At 37.4% G+C, this 22675-nt stretch overlaps 1 protein-coding gene across 1 annotated transcript in view; it reads right to left on the minus strand.

Annotated features, from left to right (window-relative positions):
- Positions 1-1015: 1015 nt before the first annotated feature.
- Positions 1016-22675, minus strand: part of LOC136255281 (hemicentin-1-like) — a 122892-nt gene continuing 101232 nt past the window's right edge. Inside the window, exons 22-25 of the mRNA XM_066048007.1 lie at positions 14993-15158; positions 14876-14934; positions 4736-5283; positions 1016-1474 (exon numbers count right to left, since the gene is read on the minus strand). Of these exons, the coding sequence (XP_065904079.1) occupies positions 1234-1474; positions 4736-5283; positions 14876-14934; positions 14993-15158 (1014 nt within the window). The 3' untranslated portion in view covers positions 1016-1233. The remainder of the gene's footprint in view (positions 1475-4735; positions 5284-14875; positions 14935-14992; positions 15159-22675) is intronic.

Raw genomic sequence — 22675 nt, forward strand, 5'->3', positions numbered from 1 at the left:
GACCTTGGCAAGTTATGAAAAAGAATCAGGTATAACATGAGATGTTAGGAATGTTCAGATCTCATAAATGGGACACAAAGGACACAGGTAAGTTCATGAAGCATGTGTTGTACATATTGTGATATGCCAAAAGGCACCAGTCAGGGTGAAAGGACGTCTAACAGTGAAAACGTCAGGCCCATAGCATTAGTCATTATCAAATTATGCTTATTTGAAGGTACCAGACAAGCAGGCAGTTAGTAGAAAATTGTACTAAATACATAAAAATAAAATTCTGTAGCAACTTATCAGAAGCGTTTGTGGCTTCTCTGTAGACACTTTTGGACCAATACTGCCAAAGCGTCATGTGGTTTTGGGGTGATATTTTTTAGGTAGAAAAGCCCAAACATTTATGATCCGTAATATACAGTACTATCATACTGTATGGTAATAGTTAATATCCTGCAGCATAAAATTCACTCACATTACACGTCTTCTGTTGTTAGCACATGTCTAATAAACAAATTAATTAATCAAGAATCAATCACAGTTGGTATATGCCCATGTACAGCTGTACAAATGCTTATAACAAGCAAATAATATACACAATTAATAAACACACATTATTGAAACCACTTTCTTTTGTTCCTGTAGAAATGAAGTAGCTAAAGGACAGGCAAAAGCAAGTCCCAATACCAAATGTATAGGCTGACTTCAGGCTTGAAAATACAAAACAAGTGATGTGATGCCAAAACAACCAAGTTGTGAAAGAGTGCACACATCAAAAAGCAAAAAGTATGTGAAATCAAAGGTGGCAGCTACTACGTAAATGGCTGCAATGACGTTAATGTCAATCTATTTTAGATTAGCTAGGCTGACTTGATTGGCATTTACATCGTTGCAGCCATTTCTTGGCCACCATCTTTGACTTTTTCACAGCTTAGCATACATTTGTTTCATAGAATACAATGTATGGTACAAACTAGTTTAAAATGCTTGGTATGTTTCATGCATAAATCAGATAACCCATTAAAGCTTGCCCTATTGAAACACAACAATAAAATGAATAAACAAAAAGGTACATGTTTTAGGCAGTGTATTATAAGATGTCACCTATCACATTAGTGCATGTTCAAAAGTGCAGCATGTTTAATGTTTGTATACAGTAACTTGCAAAAGTTTGTACTTACAAAGTTACAAATTTCCTACCATATACATAATACCTGTAGCGTATAAATGTATCTGTGCACATGTTTATTTAAAATGTGTTTCAGCATATGCTGGATTATCCTCCATTTCAACAAAATCTGCTTGACGTGAAGTTGGCTGAAGGTCAATGTTTTCGTAATCATCTTGATCAACATGTCCTTTGTTCACAAACATCAGTGATTCATTTTTATCCATTAAGACTTTATGGTAATCAGGATTAACAGCCTCATATACTGCAGGCTTAGGTGTGATGTAATCATACACACTTTCGTGCTGATTTTTGATGCTACAAAGGAAATGATGAGTTTAAGATGGGTATACACGTAAAAACTATGGGAAAAGTGTATGTGCACAAATTGTTGTCTTACAAGAAAAGACTCTGTAGCAATAGCACTCAATCACATGTAGGTGCAAGTGGCTACCATCATTACACTAGCAATTAATAAATTGCTTCCTATACTTGTGTAGCACAACAGTCATCTTAGCAGTTTATCAGGCATTTGTTAGGCATATACTATTTAAACTCATACTGACAGATGGGATGGAAAACAAAGTATTCACAAATTCAATTCATAAGTAGTATTTCAGAAACAACTTTCTCATCTGTCCCTACATACGTATTAAGCATAGAAGGCTGTGAAGGCAACAAAAGCAGGATTCCAATGCAAGTGATTTACTGAATAACACAAGGGAGCATGGAAAATGCAGTTGAAATTTTGTGGATATTTCTTATTCCACCTTTTCAAACATACTTTCTGCAACAACTTCAAACAGGCTGTAGGACCAGGTGTTCTACAGACCTTCAGCATTTGTGCCTTAATAAATAAAATAATTATCCACACAACAATAGCCAATTGCAAGTTGTGAAAAAAGGGTACAGTGGGTGATTAATGTTGTGAATACAGTGGCCAAGAAACGGCTGCGACGATGTGAATGGTAATAAATTTTAATAGTGGCTGTATGCATTACATGTATTAATGTTTATTAGCATCAACATCGTTGCATTGGCTACCACCACCTTTACTTTTTCACTGAAGGCTGCACCCTTTTCACAGCTCGAATGTTTTGCACACATATTTCATTTCTTTTGGATTCTATAATATTGTAACCAACCATGGGCTAGCTTTGGATACTAACATTTCATCTTATCTAGACACAATGATGGTTATTGAAGACAGAAGTTTTAATTGTATTGTATTGCATGTCTAAGGTAATTTTATTATAAAACTTTAATAGAGTACACATTTTTGAGCAATTATAATACAGTAGAATGCACAGAAGATGTACTAGAATTTCCAACGAAACTGGTAGGGTGTGCATTCATATCCAAGTTGTATTACTTCTTTTTTTTCTTTTCTATTCCCAACCCTTTTGGTTATTATAACTTTTTCTTTATTCAAGAACTTACTATTTTTCATTTTGGCAACTTTTTTGGTAACAGGTTTTTCTGTTATGTGTTATTTTCATGCTATTTTTCTAACTCTACAGTGAAACCTGTGTATTATAGACACCTTGGGACTGACCAAGTGTCCCAATTACGTAGGTTTCCTGATTTTGCAGGTCAGTTTACATACTAAGAGATACTTTGGGACCATTACCAAGCGTCCAGATTATGCAGGTGTCCTCATTTTCAAGCGTCCTGATTAACAGGTTCCACTGCATTGGTTGATAATAGCTGTACAAAGGTGATGACAATAGGTTATAATAGTCAGTACGTAGTAGCTTACTCAAAATATCATACAGTATATAGTTGGAACGTATTCACCTGAGCCCCTTTCAAATATAGTAATATCAGAGGTGAATGTGTGTTTACTCCCAATGGTTTTGTACTGGAACAAGCATGTTTTTTGTTGTAAACATGTTTGTGCGCCTGAATCGTCCACTCTAAATGTATGGGATATTTTAAAGCCTCATAACTTACTTGTTCTTGCCCATATCAAAGTACTTTCTTGATAAACAGTTCCAGCGTTTGAAGGGCTTCACAGCCTACTAAATGTTTGAGCAGCTGGCCCTTGTAACAAGAATTATTAACAAGAAACGAGGGCTCAGGTGAATGTGGACAGACTATAGTAGTGCTGTAAATGTAGGGATCATGAAGGTTAGAGGTGATATCAATAGGTATAGGGTGTAGTTTAGTAAAGGGAACATTAGGGAGTGTAGTATTGTTAACATATACAAAGCTCAGTAGGCATGAATATGTGTGGTAGGCATAATATTATAGGTATGCACAGTAGCACAATATTACAGTTGTCTTTGCTTAGGTAGCTACATACACACAGCTCTGCTGTTTAAAATTATCTGTATGCTCTCATCATTCCAGTGTACTTGCAGGATGGCTTTAAAAGTGATATTCATTATACATGCAACGATGAATTTTAATGCATGGTTTCCATTACATTAGCTATGTTCCCAACATATAATATGCGAATATGGCAACTTCTGCATTGTAGGGCAGGTACCAATAAATTAATGTCTTTTGCGGTCAATTTTTTTAATCAAATGATGCTACATGTATAGCCTGCATAATAGGACAGATACTACTAGAACCATCTAAATTGTTCACACCTGTGTGTTATAAGCATACACAATACTACAGTAGTCTTAGCTTAGCTACTGCAATTCTGCTGGTTCAGGAGTACCTGCATATTTCCCATCACTCAGTATACTTTAAGATGGTGGTATTAAGAATGATATCACCATGCATGCTGCAGGACATGAATGGTACTGATGTTTACTGCTTGGTTGTTATTCTATGTATAATGTGGTCCCTGCACGTAGGGCAGGTACCAATGCTAGTTTATTTTATTATAAACTTTTACTTTTACTGTTTTATTTATAAAGTGGAAATTAAAACAGATGTGATAGCAATGGCTCAACGGTTAAGGATAGTATGAAGGTCCCTGGTTTGAACTCTGGTAACTTTTTCCAACATTTTTAACCATTTGGTGAAGGGTATCTTGATTTACACCGAGTTGTTTGGGTTTTAATAATCCGTAACTATTACTTCTGTGTTTTTCATACCATCAGAAGGCACTACGATATGTACACACACCCACCCAAATTTCAAGTTATTCCCATAAGCAGTTTACCACTATAGTTCTCTTTTATGTGAAAAAAAAGTTCATAACACTGTATATATTTATCAGGTTTCTTTCAAACTTGGTACATGAATTCACATTTATATTTATGTTCTTTATCTGTACCAAATTTCAAATTTCGGATTTGCATTTAATAACAATTATTGCAAAGTGTGCAAAAAGAAAAAAAATTGAAAGCCTATGGTTGTCCACATATCACAAATGTCCTGAGTGAATTCAATCAAATTTGATGCGTTGCCTATACTGCCTGGCAGACAACTATATTGCAAAATCTGGAGAAGGGATCATGGAGCTATGCAGGTGTGATAGCCACATTCAATATAATTATGGTGTGACATGCCAGCTTTCTTGGCCTCTCAATACACTACTGTGTGTCTTGATAAGCACATACATAATTATGCATACTTGAGCCTATATAGATTCAAGAACGACCATAACTATATGATTACCTGTAGCTAGTCTTCCGTCTGCGATACATTGCAATCAGTACCACAATAATGATCAATAGTACAATAATAATTACAACTGCAATGGCTGCTCCAGCTATAGTAGGGATGGGGAATGAGCTACTGGATGAAGAGCTAGTTGATGGAGAACTAGTTGATGGAGAACTAGTTGGTGAAGAGCTAGTAGGCAAGGAACTACTACGAGATGGTGTTGGTTGTTCTGTTACAATAACACAATCAGGTGAATTGAATGAATCAAGCATTGCTGGACAGTTAGGATCTATGTCTAGAGTCACAGAGGCAATTGTTATTGATGCTGAAGATTCTACCCAGTTTGATATATCATTAACAACATCATCAGCAGTAATAACTGAAGCAGAAGCTTGTACAGTAACTCTTGCTCTGAATACAACAGTGTTTTCAAAGTTCCCTTGTGATCCTCGACAGCTAAAACTGTCACTAGCAATCTCAAATGTACAAGAACATCTTGGTGTTATTTCTTCCATCACTGTTGATATAATGTCATCCAACTTTTGACTTTGTCTGTCCTCCTATAGAAAACAAAAATTAAATGCATGTGAAACAAATAGCTTGAAACTTATATGCAAATACATAATAATTATTTACACTGGACAGTTAGTGATGAGCCTATTTTGCTTTCTTTTCCACCTATTTGTCTTTCCAGCAATTCTTTTTTATCCGACCTATTTTGCTGAGAACTAATAAATATTTATTGCAGTATTTCAAGGACACAAGCATGTGTGACTGTTCTATTAGAGTATTTCAATATTTTCATGAAAATATGCTGAGTAGCTGTTCCTCCGCCTTCACTTCTAAACCTTCCTATTTTGCCAGCAGTTTGCTCATTGCTTTTACAATCATGTTTTTCTAAATATTTTTCTAGCAAAATTGGCTCATCCCTAGTGCAAGTTAAGGATTGAGGATGGGCATATGAGGTGCGAATTACTTATGAATGTGAAACAAACTTCTTTAATATACTGTAACAGCTTTTCACAAGTTATACTGCTGTCATGTTACGTTGATATACTGATACATTGCTGTAATCTAGTATGACTTGTAATTATGACCCAGCTATTAGTTTCCTCTTCATCATCAACTGTTTTATCATTTTACATATCGTGCCTTAAATGCAATGTTTATCTACCCTGAAACTTATTAATCTGTGCAATCATTTCCTCAGGTTTTCACAAAGTAATGTATTGTAGATATTTGCATAAGTGTTAAATTATATAGTGTTGTTACCTATACTTCATGGCTTTGTGGAAAACATCACTTTGCATGTTAGTAGCTAGAAAACTACATGGTGAGAAATCATTCACAGGATGATGAGATGGTTTATATTTAGCTTCACTTGTGGTGTGGAAAGTATCAAACAATTGGAATCACATCTACTCAAAATTTAAGTTTAAAGTATGATGTCTGTTGCACTATACAGTGACCTTCGAAGTGGTGCAATAATCACTTTGGCCATCATGATCACTATTAATAAATATTTTACCATTCCTAAAGTCTCAAAAATAGTGCATATAGCTGGATATTTGTTATAACCTATACTTGTTCAAAAGTGACCTTTTGCTATTTTGTTGCAGATTTTTCAATACATTTATAACACCACAACACTGTTCTCTACTGTTTTCTACAATTAAATAGCTACATTACTTAATGTTGGTTGTTCAATAATAGAACCGTGAACAATCAACCATTTGTTTCAAGCTAATATTGTTCACTTGTCAACCACTGTCCAATGATGGTGGTTGTTTTGGTAGTTGTGTAGGGTTCCATGACTCCCATATACGATTTTGCAATAGGACCATTGATATGATCAACCGCAAATTGTGGCGCCTAATTACATGAGGCTTGGGGGCAAAATACCTGGGGGTTCCCAACTTTGAAGCCACAGGGATTTCTAAGACCACACAAATGCTACAGCTTTTCCTGCCAAGTTGCACATACCTAGGAATCCCCACTGTACTCACCACTAACCAGAACACTAATCTCTGCATTAATAACAAGACAGAAATGGGACATAAAGCTATAAGAATGAAACATGATGATGTTATAGAGAATTCAAGAATCTTAGCCTCAGATAGTAAATATCCATTCCTCACTAAGAGCAGGCAATGAAGTATCCATCCTTATTGAAGGGAATCATAAACTAGTTAGGCCACAGACAGCAAACAATAGACAAGAGTGTTGCAACTATTCATGTACTGTGCATATGATGGGGAGGAGGGGGGGTTAATAAGTTAAATGAGGGGGTTAATGCAGTGAAGACAGGAAATCCATGTAATTATGTGCGATCTGTTGTAAGCACTAATTTTATGTGAGAGTAAGTAAATTTTGCTGCATTTTTAGGCTAAAATGTGACTGGATCTGCGAAAACTGGTCTTATCACCCAAGACAGGAAAATAAATTTTTCACACAAACAAAGCTTTATGAATGCACTTTCAAATTTCACTGTCACAGTCAACCAGGATAAAGTGGTCTGCTTTTTTCAGGCACAGTGGTGAGCCATATGAGTGGTCCGGAGTCTTTATGGAGCTCTAGCCAACCAGGAGATGGCTGTGTGTGGCTGCAAAGGTTAGGTAATCCTAAGGCTGCAGCACATGTTGCTGTCAGACCTTCAGTGCTGGTCACTGTAAAGTGCTAATAATAATAATACTAAAGCTCCGTGGTATTGGACAATGACCTGTGCTTTAAATTTCCTCTCATTTTAGCCAGTTTTGAGCCCTGAATGGTCCATAAGCCATAACTTGGCCTACTTCATCCCAAAACCTTCTTCTTCAACTTTTAAACAGCATCTTGTCCACCCCACCGTCTCACACCCCTTTTGGAGCTCGCCTGATACAGCCAATCTCAGTTAAAAAACTATAAAAAATGGTGGGATACTTAGCTGTTGACTACTTCTTCAGTGGATGATCTGCAAGGTAATAAATTGTTGTAAAACGTGTGAAAATTTAGTACACTTAGCTACCACCATCGGCAAGCTACAACACTCTGAATATGTAAAACTGGCATTTCTAGATACTTTTAAATGGGCAATAAGACTAGTTTTCCCAGAGACAGTCACATACGTAGAATAAATGGTCATGTAGAATAAATGGTCATTCAACGGACACCATCACATGGATATTGTTAGGCCCCTATTTGGTGATTATTAGTTTCTCATCCACCGCCCGCATCCTTCTGAGGCTACCGCATGGTAAGCCATTATTAACTCTGTGCATGTTCAGAAGAACACGTGATACCAAACCGTTATATTTTTTGTTGATGAACGATACAATGCACTATGTATCGCCAGGAGAACTGTTGTTTTACCTTAGCAAATTGCTGCAGTGGATCCACCTTGTGGCAATCGTGCTCTATTGACTTCATCAAAGCAGCGGGCTTTCAGTTGACTATCGAAAAACAGTTGGCGATCACGAAAAATAGAATCAGCTGGTGAAGGAAATGTTTGTAGTGGACAAGGTCTGTACATCAGTGTGTTAATATTATAAAATAATGGCCTAATGGTAATACCCTCCCGCCCGCATCATAATAATTAGAAAGGCTGGATGAGAAACTAATAATCACCAAATAGGGGCCTTATGTCAGCTGGACCAGGCTACTGGCTGCAATTGAAACTGCAATACTTTGAAGTACTTGCATTACTTGTTCTTGCATAAAAATTATAGGAGCATAGTACAGCCACTGTGGATTAGAGAGCTGCACTTTTCCAGGCCTTCTGGACCATCGATTAACGGAGGAGTGATACATATGCCGGACAACAAAGGATTTACTTCCACGTTGCAAAGTAACGTTATCCTTTTAGCTAACTACATGTCAGTCAGTGCACATCATTCTATGTAGTCAGCCCCTGTGGTTGGCAAGGAGTAGTCAGCCCCTCCCTCCCTCTTTAATGCAGTCATAAAGGCGCCAAGTAGCCAACCCTCAATGCACGGACTATAGCCAGCTACAAAATGCACAAATTACAGTGCTTAGCTTTGGTAAATGGTTTGTTATGGCATTTGAAGTCATCAATAAAACATTTTGAAAGATTTTATAATGCATATGTATTAGTATCTAATATAAAAATCAAATAACAATCATAATTGCATTAGCTAACTAAAAATCATAATTGCATTAGCTAACTAATCACATGCAGGGTTGACTGCGATTCTGTAAAGTTTTCTGTAGGCTTCTGCTCTTAAATGTCACAGCTATTGTTTTCTTTGCTTCGAATGGGTAAATCAATCTTCTTAGGTCTGCCAGCTCACTCCAATCTGTACGACGACCATTGCCTTAGCTTATTTAATAAACAATTTTTACAGTGAGTTAAGGCCCTAGTGAGTTACACTTGTCGACACTATAGTGCTGCATCATGCATGATTATTAGCTAGACAATTAGGCGTCACTTCCCACCCACACTGCGAATAGATACCCAACGTAGCTACGGTGCATGGGTAGTAGTGTCCGGAATTAGATGCAGTCCGTTATTATGTGGTGTCTGTAAGTAACTCTAATAAAATTATCAGGTAGCTGACTGTCCTATTAGAGTATATCGATCTTTTCTGTGACATGCATTTTGACAAGCAAGGATTTACAGTCTGTGCTTCAACCACTTACTGCTTTTCCATAAAGTGCAAAGTTATTAGAAAAATATGGGAACTGAGGTAAAAATATTGAGCATAATTTGAGCATAATAGGTAAATATTGAGCATTAATCTAAGCATAATAGGTAAATTTTTGAGCAGTGCAGCATAGCATAATAGGTAAAATATGAGCATAATCGGCGGGTCCCTATCCATGAAACACACCAAGAAACACTGATAGCTACTTAAAATAGCCAGAGCAGGGAGTTAACAGCTTTGTATTACTAGTGTGATCACGTGATCTCACGTGATACAGTTGTATGTGACTGAATCTGCAAAAACCTGTCTTATCACCCAAGACAGGAAGTTAGATTTTTTTCACACAAACACAATGCTTTATGAATGCACTATCAAATTTCACTGTCACAGTCGACCAGAGTAAAGTGGTCTGCTTTTGCTAGCTGCTTTTTTTCAAGTACAGCGGCGAGCCATATGAGTGGTCCGGGGTCTTGATGGAGCCCTGACCAACCAGGAGATGGATGTGTGTGGCTGTACAGCTCCGTGGTATTGGACAATGACTTGTGCTGTAAATTTCCTTTCACTTTACCCAGTTTTGAGCCCTGAATGGCCCATAACTTGGCCTAATTCATCTCAAAACATCCCTCTTCAATTTTTAAACAGCATCTCCTTTTGGCGCTTGCCTGATACAGCCAACCTCAGTTTAAAAACTATCTAAAATGGTGGGAAACTTAGCTGTTGACTACTTCTTCAGTGGATGATCTGGAAGGTAATAAGTTGTTGTAACTGAAATGTGTCAAAATTTGGTACACGTAGCTACCACCATTGACAAGCTACAATACTCTGAATATCTAAAACTAGCATTTCTCGATACTTTTAAATGGGCGATAAGACCGGTTTTCCCATAGACAGTCACAAATACTGATACACACACTCTTAACCATGCCACATGAAGGTTATCAGCAGTTTATGGAGTTTACGAAAGTCCCTCTAACTAGCTGGGGTAAATTTCAGCATTGCTAATTGACAGTGTGCTAATTGTTAATGGAATTACCATAACAGAGAACCAGTTTATTGAGCACCAATAATCTCAACAAAGGAGGCAAAAGTAGATGGTTCATCCTGTATATGTTCTGTGTGCTTGTATTCCGGCTGATAATCTCAAACAAAAATAGGTATAGTTCAGTCCTTATATACAGTGTGTATGTTGTATGTCTTTGTATCAATGTGGTCCATCCATTAGGACAATATACTAGCAATGTACTTACAGTATGTACTGACTGTTGATAATATCGGAAGAGGTACAAATCCAATGTTTAGTAACATTATTAGAGGTATAGTGTATGTGATATTTTAAACAGCCAGCTACAGAAAATGTGCTAATACAGTGGTGACTGTCAACTGTGTGTGTCTGAACAACAACGGAAACTTAAACAACTACACTTTTATGGGGCACAACCAATTGTGATGAGATCTTCTACTTATTTGAAGAAATACTCTACAACTATAGATTTATAGCCAGGTCACTAGAACAGCCAACTTACCATTTTCAGCCATGAATAGGGACCCGCCGATTATGCTGGCATAATAATGAGCATAATAGGTGCCTGAAAGCATTGAGCATAACGCTAGAAAACTTGTGCAATGCTATAAATTCTTGCTTATCAAAATACATATCCGACAAAAAGATCGATATACTCTAATAGAACAGTCGAGGTTGTATTCTGTGCCACTCTGTATTGTACACATTGATGATAAATACTCTGTGATGCCTGATAACATTAACTGTGCGTAGCAGTGTTCTAGACTTCTTGTGTTGGCATTGCTAAACAGTAATGTATAATGTGTCAATTGTTCACTAAATATACTTAGCAAACCAAATTGCCGCCAGAATTCCGGCTGCTTTATCACAGACGTGGCATGGTGGACACGAGTGCAGATACTCATGCACAACAGCAGAAAAGGGACAAATCACGAATAAACCAGCTGTGGAATGGATCGCACCATAAGTAAACTGTATAGAATAGTTCTTTGTGTGTAATACACCTTAGTAAATAGCTAGTAGAGACTCTGTTGTTTGTTCGGGCTGGTTTTTACCAAAGTTTAGACTTTGTTGGATAACTTCGTTGCAGTTACTGTTATGTAAACAAAAATAGGACAGTCAACCTCCCAGTTTATAGCAAGTATTTAGATATATGGTTACTAAGTAGTTCTGTGTATTGGATGGTTAATATGATGCAATTCAGCAATTTGGCTAGTGGTCCCACAGAATTTGGCTATCATTGAATACCAACCACAGATCATACTGTTGCATTTTGGCACACCTGGGCCCTCTGGGTACCACTTGCACTTTTACACTGTTGTTATGTTCTTGCAATACCCATGCTGTACAATGTACTAATTTGTATACAATTGTTTTTCAGTCTTATGGCCTCTACACTGAATATGAATTGTTCAAATACACAATTATTGACCTACATACTGAACAACCATTCAGAAATGAAAATGGACAAGCCAAGTAATATAACAACTCATTATATGTGCAATTGACATCAAAGAGACTGTAAATGACTAGTAAGGAGAAACATCAGAATCAGATAGCAGACCCACAAACTGTTGTAGTATACACAGTGTCTTTTGAGTCTGCTGTTTGATGTCATTTATACTGAATCAGGCTCAAGGTGTACACTCATAGATAGCTGAATACATACTACTGTAGCAAGCCACAGTTCCAGAATTATACACACTATATTGTTATACAATAAGTACTACTGTATAATCGAATTGCAATGAAAGCCTGAAGGACCTTATCATTTTTGGACCACTGACACTACTCCACCAGTGGTATTAACTTTGCCATGCAATCTAAAGACCAAAGTGTATGAGTAAGCCAGAATTCACTTTAATAATGTGACTGGATCTGGGAAAATTGGTCTTATCACCTGTTCAGCAGATTTGATTTTCACCAACAACACAAAGCTACATGAATAAACTATCAAGTTTTGCTGGAAGATTTTCTCAAGCCCAGTGGCAATTCATACGTGCAGTGTGGGGACTTAATGGAGCTCTGGTCAACCTTGGGATGGCTGTATGTGGCTGTAAAGCTCCATTGTGTTGAATAAAGACCTGTGCTTTAAATCTCCTTTAATTTAAGCCAGGTTTAAGGCCTGAATGGCCCATATCATAGCCGAATTCATCCCTACACCTTCCTCTTCAATTTTTAAAAAGTGACTCCTGCCCTCCTTCCGGGCCCCTGCCACTCATCCTATTTGGAGCTCACCTGATATAGTCAACCTTGTTTTAAAAACTATCTAAACTGGTGGGAAACTTAGCTGTTGGCTATTTGTATAGTGGATGTTCTGGAAGGTATGTAAGGAATTTGTGTAAAACATGTGAAATTTGATACACATAGCTTCAACCATTGGCAAGCTATAACACGCTAATTACATCATTTCTCGATACTTTAAAGTAGGCGATTTACCCGGTTTTCCCATACTGGTCACATATATTCATGAAGACAATTTCAACCAATTACTCTAATAGAACATATGTTTACTCTAATAGAACATACATAGATGAACAGTTTGGATGGAGCTATAGGCCAGCACATATGCACTCATGCACATACTGACCCCATTGTCTGTACCTTAACGCAAATGACTACTGTTTATGATACTGCACATATAGAAAATACATACCATTGCTCTTTTTCTTCATCATCAATGAGACTGAATTTTATTCCACCCGGTCACATATTTGAAATAACCCATACACATGGTATTTTTCCTGCACATGCATTCGTAATGTTTTCCAATTAAAAGCTACTGTTCTATACTACATCTAGCATTGTGATGTAGGTGTGCTACATACCTATGTACACTCTACAATGCTGGCTAGCTGCAATGCGTTGCTACACCAAACACGCATAAATTATCTTCCTCCATTAACTCTGTTTAACACGTTAAACTCCATTATATGTTGTATGGTGTATAAACTAGATATTAAAAATTATTACTTTAAAAATGAAGTAAGGATCCAAGAGATAAAATGTAGTAAAACAAGAGTTGAATGATGGTATTACAGCATAACTCGATGGGAAAATCCTTACGTTGGCATGATATAACAATCATTTTGTTCAATGCCAAAGTAGAGATCTTCCCCAGCATTGAGCTATATTGTAATACCATCATTCAACTCTTTTTTCACTACTTTTTATCACTTACTTCATTTTAAATTAACAATTTTAGTTTGTTTGGTTTTTTTGTTATACTATACACGTGTGAATGTTCTATTAGGGTGACTGCTGTATTAGAGTACCTAGTGTCAGCTTTTAATCTACCAGGGTGTGTGTCACCATTTCATATTTTAGCAGTATGAATACAGCAAGGCCAATAACAACAGGGTATGTCATTGTGATAGAATGTTAAAAGGCATGGTGGTCTTGGTGCTGGATTGTTATTAATCAACAAAGATCGCATTAATTTATTAATAGGCATGGCATTGAACTTATCATGAAATTACAAGTTTCTACTGAGTGTAAGTGCTTAAATAAGTTTGTGGCATCTAAATATGCTGAGTGTTGACAAGGAAAATTAACACCTCTCGATATGGTTTCAATGCAACAACAAGAAGACTATGAGCCTTTATTGAAGATAATAGGAAAGACAAAGAGCATAGCGCAGTTGTCGGAACTCCAAAAGGCACATCACACTAGTTAATTCATTATTGCAGAATACAATGGTGGCTGTGCACTCCTTTGTTTGGCCTCAGGGCTTGTGACTATGGTCAGGCAGCCATGTAGCAAGCTGGCAGGTTGGTAGGCTAGAAGGCAATTAGTCAGGTTATAATCTGAGTTTTAGTGACTTTTTAAAAATTCTTTGTGCTGGATGTAAGAATTTCTGGTTTTAATGCTGTAGCTATTTGATGTTAGATACGTAGACTAATGTTATTCTGTAAAGGTGATTTTCATCTCGTAAGATGTTTCTAGGATGATTTTTAAAGGCGGCAAGTTTAGGCAGCGTGCACCATTTTTTTGAGAAGATCCCTACTGAAATGGTACTATTGTACCATAGGCATAGCAAGCACCACTAGTTGGGAGGCCAGACAATGGTAAGGATAAAATAAAAGCTGAGCAGAACTAGGGGGTCTGGATACATGCTCCCCCAGGAAAATTTTTGAAAACATGCTCTGAGATTGAATTTCAGAGTATTTTTATCAGTAAAAACATGCTTGAAACATTCCAGCAGTACAATCTTATTTGTGTAATTTACATCTATGTCAGTCACAAACACTTAAAAATTAATTTTAGAGGTGCTTGTCACAAATGTTGATCTGATGTGTTGCTGAGGAGTCACTGTGCAAGCTGATAGTTGCATAAATTCTCTTTGGATTGCTGATTGAACAGAAAGGTGAATTATAGAGCAGTCTGAAATGTTAGTGGTAAGTGGTGGGGGGCATGCCCACTGTCCCCCCCCCCCCCCCTCCCCTCTGCTGTACATCTAACAACATTGGAAATGATTAATTAGCCACTTACAATCCAGTCAAAACAATTAGGGATAGGACCAAGCCTTATCTGGAACAATGATGAAGTTACTAAAAAGAAAAAAAAAACGATAAAAATCATACATCAATGCAAATGGGCCAAACTCACAAGTGGCAGTAATAACAGTTGTACTAGTAATCTTCCCTCCTGTGGTAGTGACTGCTGTAACATTGATGGAGTACTCTACACCAGGGACCAGGTCACTGAGTGTGATACTTGTAGTTGTACCGTTGGTAGACAATGTTGGACCTTGACCAGCTGGAGTATAATAAACCTGTAATATAGAAGATATAATAATAATAACAATGATTATATATGTGAGTGGGCCTGCAAAAACAGTATGGGTACATAAGCTTTGCCTACATTCTCAAACTATCATCACTCATAAGTTTTAAGATATAGTTACGTTTGTGTTGTGATACTACAATTATGCTACCCTAAATCAATTTAATGCTATTAAATTTCTGATTTTCAGATGAATAGTCAGTTCTCTTTCAATAATTATCAATTTGCTCCCTAGTCTCCTCTTTTAAATAATTTTCTTTTTATCTGGAACTCAACTCTATATATTTGATGTGTTGCCGGTACAACTGATTTTAATTACTTTTTGTATTATTGTATTGTCTATTATATATTCTCTTTGTTTTTGTAGTGTATGTTGTGTATGTATGATGGTTTGTGCAAGGAAGCATCCCATACGAAGTTATACAGAGTATATGCCTGTTGTGTAACCCGTCAGCTGACAAAAATTGACAATAAACGAATGAACATTAATGCTAGCGTGCATATCTGATATGATTATCTGATACTTCCAGCGAGTTTCACCCTTGATTATTTGTTGGCATAGATTATTAAGTTGAATGTGGAAACTATGCCCAAGAACAAAATTATATTAACATCCTGGAACAGTTTTAGAGCATAATATATCTAATCCAAAACAGCCAAGCTGTAAAAGGGTGCAGCCCCAAAAATGCTATGGAGAAAAAAAAGCTGTGAAATCCAAGTTGGTGGCCAAGAAATGATGTGGTGGTAGATAAATGGCAAAAATTTTAATAACGACAACTCTGTTGCCATAGTAGTTGAACTCTCCACAGGATAGTCTGTCTGTAGCTGGACTCTTTAATGATCTATTTGCAGCTGAATTACCTGGTATCTCTACATGGTCACTTGTTTGTAGCTGAACATTCTCCAGGGTGATTTCTTTGTAGCTGAACACTCTACAAAGTGACTTTCTGTTAGCTGAAGTCTCTACAGAGTGACTTTTTTTAGCTGAACTCTCTACTAATGCTGAAATGATTATTCGGTTATATGACTATTCAGTCGGCATGACACTATTTGATTAATTAACACACTATTCAAATAATTGTTAGCACGTTGTACACTGTATTCAGATGGAAAAGCCAGCCTTGAAACTTAAGATTGTGGGTGAATTGATGTATCTATGTTGTAAAAATTCTATTTTAGAAAAATAAAATAGCTCTTAGGCTTTACCTTGCTCCATAACAAAAGGTTTCAGTACTTATTCAAAAGTGTAAGCTTAAAGTGTAATCAAATATTCGGTCATTTATTCACAACTATTTGAATAGTAAAAATTGCCATTCGTTTCAGCACTACTCTCTACTGGGTGACTTATTTTGTGGCTGAACTCTGTACAGGATGACTTGTTTGTAGCTGTGGCTTGTTTATAACTGATCTCCCTACAGTGACTTGTTTGAAGCTGAACTATTCACAGAGTGGTTTGTATGTAGCTGAGCTCTCTACATTGTGACTTTTGTAGCTGAACTGTCTATTGGTTGACTTGTTTGCAGCTGAATTCTCTACTGAGTGACCTGTTTGCAACTGAACTCTCTACATGTGGCTAATCTCTCTACAGGGTGGCTTGTTTGTAGCTGAACACTACACAGGGTGATTTTGTTGAAATTAAACTCTCTACAGGTGACTTGTTTGTAGCAGAATTCTTTTCCAGGTGACTAGTTTGTGACTGAACTCTGTACAGGGTGATTTGTTTGCAGCTGAACTCTCCACAGGGTGATTAATTTGTAGCAGAACTCTCTTTTTGTAGCTGAACTCTCTACAGGGTGCCTTTTTTGTAGCTGAATTGTCTAAAGGGTGACTTGTTTGTAACTGAACTCTCCACATGGTAATTTGTTTGTAGCTGAGCTCTGCACATTGTGACTTTTTATAGCTGAACTCTCCACAGGCTAGGGTGGCCAGACTCTCTACAGATGACTGCCTTGACTGGGAGTGAGCTGAATTCTGTATCAGGTGACTTTATTGTAGTTGATTTCTCTACAGGATGTAGTTAACTTCTGTACAGGATGACTTGTCTGTAGCTTACGTATCTCTTTACAGGGTGACCTGTTTGTAGAAATCAGCTGCAATAAAGAGAGTTTAGCTAGAAAGAAGTCACAGTGTAGAGAGATCAGCTAGAAAGAAATCACCAGTAGAGTTCAGCTACAGGGTGACTTGTTTATAGCTTTGTAGCTGAACACTTTACAGGGTGAGTCTTGAATTGTTCTGGGTGGCCTGTTTGGGTGACTTCTAATCTCTCTACAGGGTGGCGTGTTTGTACCTGAACCCTCCATAGGGTGGTTTGTTTGTAGCTGAACTCTCTACAGGGTGATTGTTTGTAGCTGAACGCTTTACTGGGTGATATGGTTTTAACTGAACTCTTTAAAGCAACTTGTTTGTAGCTGAACTCTCTACTGATTTAGTTGACTTCTCTAGGAGAGTAACTGTTTGTTGCTAAAATCTCCAGAGTGATTTGTTTGTAGCTGAATTCTGGCTCTACATGGTGACTTGTTTGTTGATAAACTCTGTGATGTCTTTGTTACTAAACTCTCTACAGGATAACGTATTGCATAGCTGAGTCCTCTACATAGTTACTTGTTAAGTAGCTCAATGCTCCAATAGAAGTAAATTACTAAAGGTGCTGAATGCTCTAATAGGGTATTACTGTATCTTGATTGCAACTTGCTACACGTAGTTGGTGCTTATATTTTAACTTGGTAGCTTTTACTCCATTTCTTCTATATTGCTGGCACTGTTTATGATGATTATTCCATCTAAATACTGGTTTTCAGCTCACTGTTCTCAGTGGTTTGCCTGGAAGGCATGAAAACTAATAACATATAGTCCTTTTATTCACCAAACTTAATCACTCAGTTGTGACACAGGTTGGAATTTTGTGCAATATCTCCATGGTCTTTATCTCGATTCCCTTCAAACTACCAAAAGTCACTCCATATACTGTACATAGCAATTTTCTTCAAGGGGTTTATCCTGTGGACATGACATAAGTTTGATCTTTTTATCATGCATAATCGGTCTTGACTCCATGATTGTTCATTGGATTCTCACCAAACTTGGTACTGAGATTTACTTTAAGGAGTTCTTTAAGTGTGCCTAATTTCAGCTTGATTGGAGTACACATTTGTATTTTTGTAACGTATGTGAAGATAAGTAGTAGAAGAAAGCAAAATGAAGAAAAACCCGACATTCTGGCCACCTGTATCTCAGAAATGGCTTTGGAGAATTTCTTAAAATTTGGTATGTAACCTCCAATACCTAGCAGGCACTTCTGTATAAAATTTGGTTCTAATCAGATAAGCGATCATGGAGCTACAGTACATACATATGTATGAAAATCACATTTTCTTTCTTCCTGTCAATATACTCATGGTGTGGCGCGCTGGCTTCTTGGGCTACATGATACATTATTGTGTGCCTTGATTGGTAAAATAATCATTAGTTTTGTGATTGAGATATTCTAATAAAGCAGTCTGTTACTCTAATGGAATGTTCAGCAGAATAGTTCATTATTAACTGTCAAGAGACAAGGTAGTGGTTATGCAGCACAAGTGATTTTGTATATACAGTCTGTTTGGGCAGTTAGATACTTTCATCTCTGAGATAGTACTTCATTGTACTGCTACAGGTAAATAATTCAGTAGCTACTTACAGTTGTAAGAGATAGTGTGCCAAAAACAGCCCAGCTGTAAAAAAAGGCGAGCCCAAGAATGTACAAGTACATGTTCATGGAGTAACTACAACCAAAAGACATGATATCAAACTCTGGCCAAGAAAACATTTACAGTATAGGCACTTTTGTGTATTCGTTATATATGCTTCACATTATCACATCCAGCTAGCTGTACATGTGTGCTTGCAATATAAACAGTACTACTGAGATGATAAAATATATTACACTGCATTGTTACCAAAATTAATTTAACTAAAAATTTACAATTGGTTTCTACTTGGCCATCTTTTTGCACTGCATATTAAAATAAAAAGATGGCCAAGTAGAAACCAATTGTAAATTTTTAGTTAAATTAGTTTTGGTAACAATGCAGTGTAATATCTTTTATCATCTCAGTAGTATTGTTTATATTGCAAGCACACATGTACAGCTAGCTGGATGTGATAATGTGAAGCATATAGAAAACGAATGCACAAAAGTGCCTATACTGTAAATGCTTTCTTGGCCAGAGTTTGATATCATGTCTTTTGGTTGTAGTTACTCCATGAACATGTACTTGTACATTCTTGGCCTCGCCTTTTTTTACAGCTGGGCTGTTTTTGGCACAGGATATCACTACTTTTTGTTGAATGGGGGAACATACAGTTACTGAAGATTGGCTATTATATTACATAGGAGACACTGCATGCATGCATGCATAATAACAGCTTCAGTATCAGATTAGCTAGTTAAATCAGTAGCAAAAGCTTCAAGTTCAGTGTTTAGAAGCGCTACTAAAAGTGACTTGCTAAGAGAAAACTTCTTTCAAACCGTTCAAATTTCCCTCAAGGACTCACGTGATATTTTGCGTGATGTTTCACGTGAAAATAAGAACCGGGGATAGTGACAAAGTCGAGACTACCATCTTAATGGTTCTTCCTGAAGCGGTGGGTTGCTAGTCTCTGTGCGTAACAAGTGGAGGCGAATCGGCTGCGAGTTGTAGCTGAATGTATACCTCGAATGGACATGATGGTGCTGAATACATCACACTATTCTCAGTAGCGAATTGCCGAGTAAGTTTGTGTATAAGCAGTGGCGGAGGAAGTAGTTGATATGAGGGGGGGCTCCGCTGGGCTGACCCAGACCTATTTCTATAGTTTGGTAAGGTGAGACCAAAAAAAAAGAAAAAAAAAAAAGAAAAAGGTCACAACCAACTGACAAGAGTTTTCCACCTCACCAGCTACCATTTCTAGCTGATAAACTACATAAAAATCCTTACATAGCTCGCTACACACTGACTACTTTATTAGAGTGACTGCTCTATTAGAGTATCTCGATCTTTATCACGGTCTTCAAGAAAGATAATTTCGGTGTGATATCATTCTGAGGGGGGGCTAAGCCCCCCTCAGCAGACCGAAGGGGGGCTTTAGCCCCCTAGCCCCCCCCTTTCCGCCGCCTATGTGTATAAGTCATTGTAAACGGATATATAATTACCGTCGTAATTTTAGACAGGAATCCCCCACGCCATAGTAACTTCCTGGGATTATATGTATATGCTTTTGTAGGCCAGATCCTTGCAGCTGGCTTGTTCTAGCAGCTGTGTGGGTCAGACCGCAAACAAGTTGAGCTGAACCCTAGTGAGAAAACAGCAAAAAATGAAAGAAGATTTTTTCTCAACATTTCAACCAATCAGATGGTTGGTGATGACAACGAAGTTGTCAAGAGCAGACAAATGCAGTTCAGGAAAGGCTATAAGGCTATATACTTTTATGGCTTCCTCTAGTGTATGGTGAAATCTTTGGCTATAAATAATGTGTCAGGCATTTGAATGATTAGCAAGTAAGTCAATACTACAAAACTAATAAGTTAATATTTTTGAGGGCTCAGCTCAATGCGTACATACAGTATACAATAATTACTATGCATCAATCGATTGATGTGATGATAATATGGCAGATCTGAGATAACCATGGACCCTACTATATAGTAACTGGGTAGATATATAGAGTTATGTATACTCTGATATAATTGTTGAGTGTTGTAGTTTGCCAATGGTCGAAGCTAAATTAACCATTTTAGATAGCTTTTTGTGTTTTTGAAGGTGTCAGGCAAACTCCAGTTGGGCCAGGCAATAAAAGAATATTTTTCAAAACAGGAGAGGAACATGCTTAGGCCCGCAAGGTACAGGCTTAATCTATTTACCCCTGTAATGCATCTATCAATGTATTGCCTCACTACCCCTCCCTTCGGGCATATATTATGGGGCTATAGTGGGCACAACTGAATGTTAAATGCCCCATGGTAGGGCAAACCTATTGTGTCAAATCCCCACCCATTGGCTCCAGTAGCAACGTGGGGATTTACTTGGGATTTGACTTAGCGTAGAAAAAATACTTGGGTGCTTAATGAATGATTGTCCCCCATAATGGGGCAGCAGTTTCATGTCAATTCCTCTTGTAAAGCCCCACTTACATCCAAGGGGGGTGGTGGGGCAACATATTGGTAGGTGCATAATGAGTTTACATCATAAACCTTGCGTTGAAAGTTAGGCTGTCTTGCTTTTGTTGTGCTTATAGCAGCTAATGTGCTTATTCTTAAGCAAGGACTGGAGAAACTACAAATTGTCTTCTACCTTTATCTATCAACTATCCAATCACTGCTGGTTATAAAATTTCCTTTGCTGTTGTAACTTGTTTACCATTATGCTATATCCATTAGTCCCTCCTAGTTTATATGTCTCCTAGCAACAAAAATTGTTATGTCAAAAATGTAACATAGGTGAGAACCACAAAACAAGTCAAGTAATATATTACAAAATTGGTCATCAACTGCTACCAGCTTCAGTATGCTGAATAATACATCTTGGGAATGGCTATGTGGGATGCCCACTTTAATGTATATAAAATGATGTGATGCTCATGTTGTATAGGTGTTTTTTATCTGCTGTCTCCTCCCATACAAGACCTGCCTCAATCTGATTAACCCAAGGAACCTACGTAGGACCTCCTGACCATCAAGACTTTTGTAAAGTACACTTGTTGAAGTCCAACTACAACATGTGGTGAGTATAATTGGAATGTTGGTGTATGTGTGTAGTGCATATTAGTTGTGGGACAATGGCAGGGTCCTGGATTTGAAGAACTGGCCCAGACACATACTCAGCTTGAATAATAGTATGTACACACATAATGCTACACACACACTACTATATTTTTCCAAGATCTTGCGGTGTACAAAGTGCCATGTGCTAATGCGCATGCATGCGAGCTATGAAATTTGGAGTTAAACCGCTGGTCTTACAGTACAGATACAAATACTGTACCGTCAATAACTTGTGGTAGTCTTCTACTGTTCATTAATCATGCTAAACAGCATTACAAAGATGTGTGAAACCGAATCAGCAATGACTCACTTTGCCAGATGCGCGCGCATTGTTAGTGCTTGGCACTTAGTATACCGCAAGATCTTGGAAAATACAGTATACATATTTGACATGTTAGTCTGACTATTTGATTACATGTTTTTAGTTAGCTGTGCCTTACCATATACTGTATCCCTTTCTGTATGTGCAGGGTGGATACTGATGTTGTGACTGTTGGAAGGTGAATTTATGGTGAATGGACAAATCATTAATACGTGGTACCAAGACCCCACTACTATATATTATGAACTCTTGGTGGTACTTCATAGCCAAACACTAGTGTATCTGGCTTCTTGTGCTATTGTAGTCATTTTTTTTTAATTTTATGGGATCATCATAATGTAAATGTTTACTATTACAGTATATTCATGCTATCATTAAAGAGTTTTTATAATTGTGGGTGGTTGCA

Source organism: Dysidea avara, chromosome 5 (assembly GCF_963678975.1).
Source record: "Dysidea avara chromosome 5, odDysAvar1.4, whole genome shotgun sequence".
Taxonomy (NCBI): Eukaryota; Metazoa; Porifera; class Demospongiae; order Dictyoceratida; family Dysideidae; genus Dysidea; species Dysidea avara.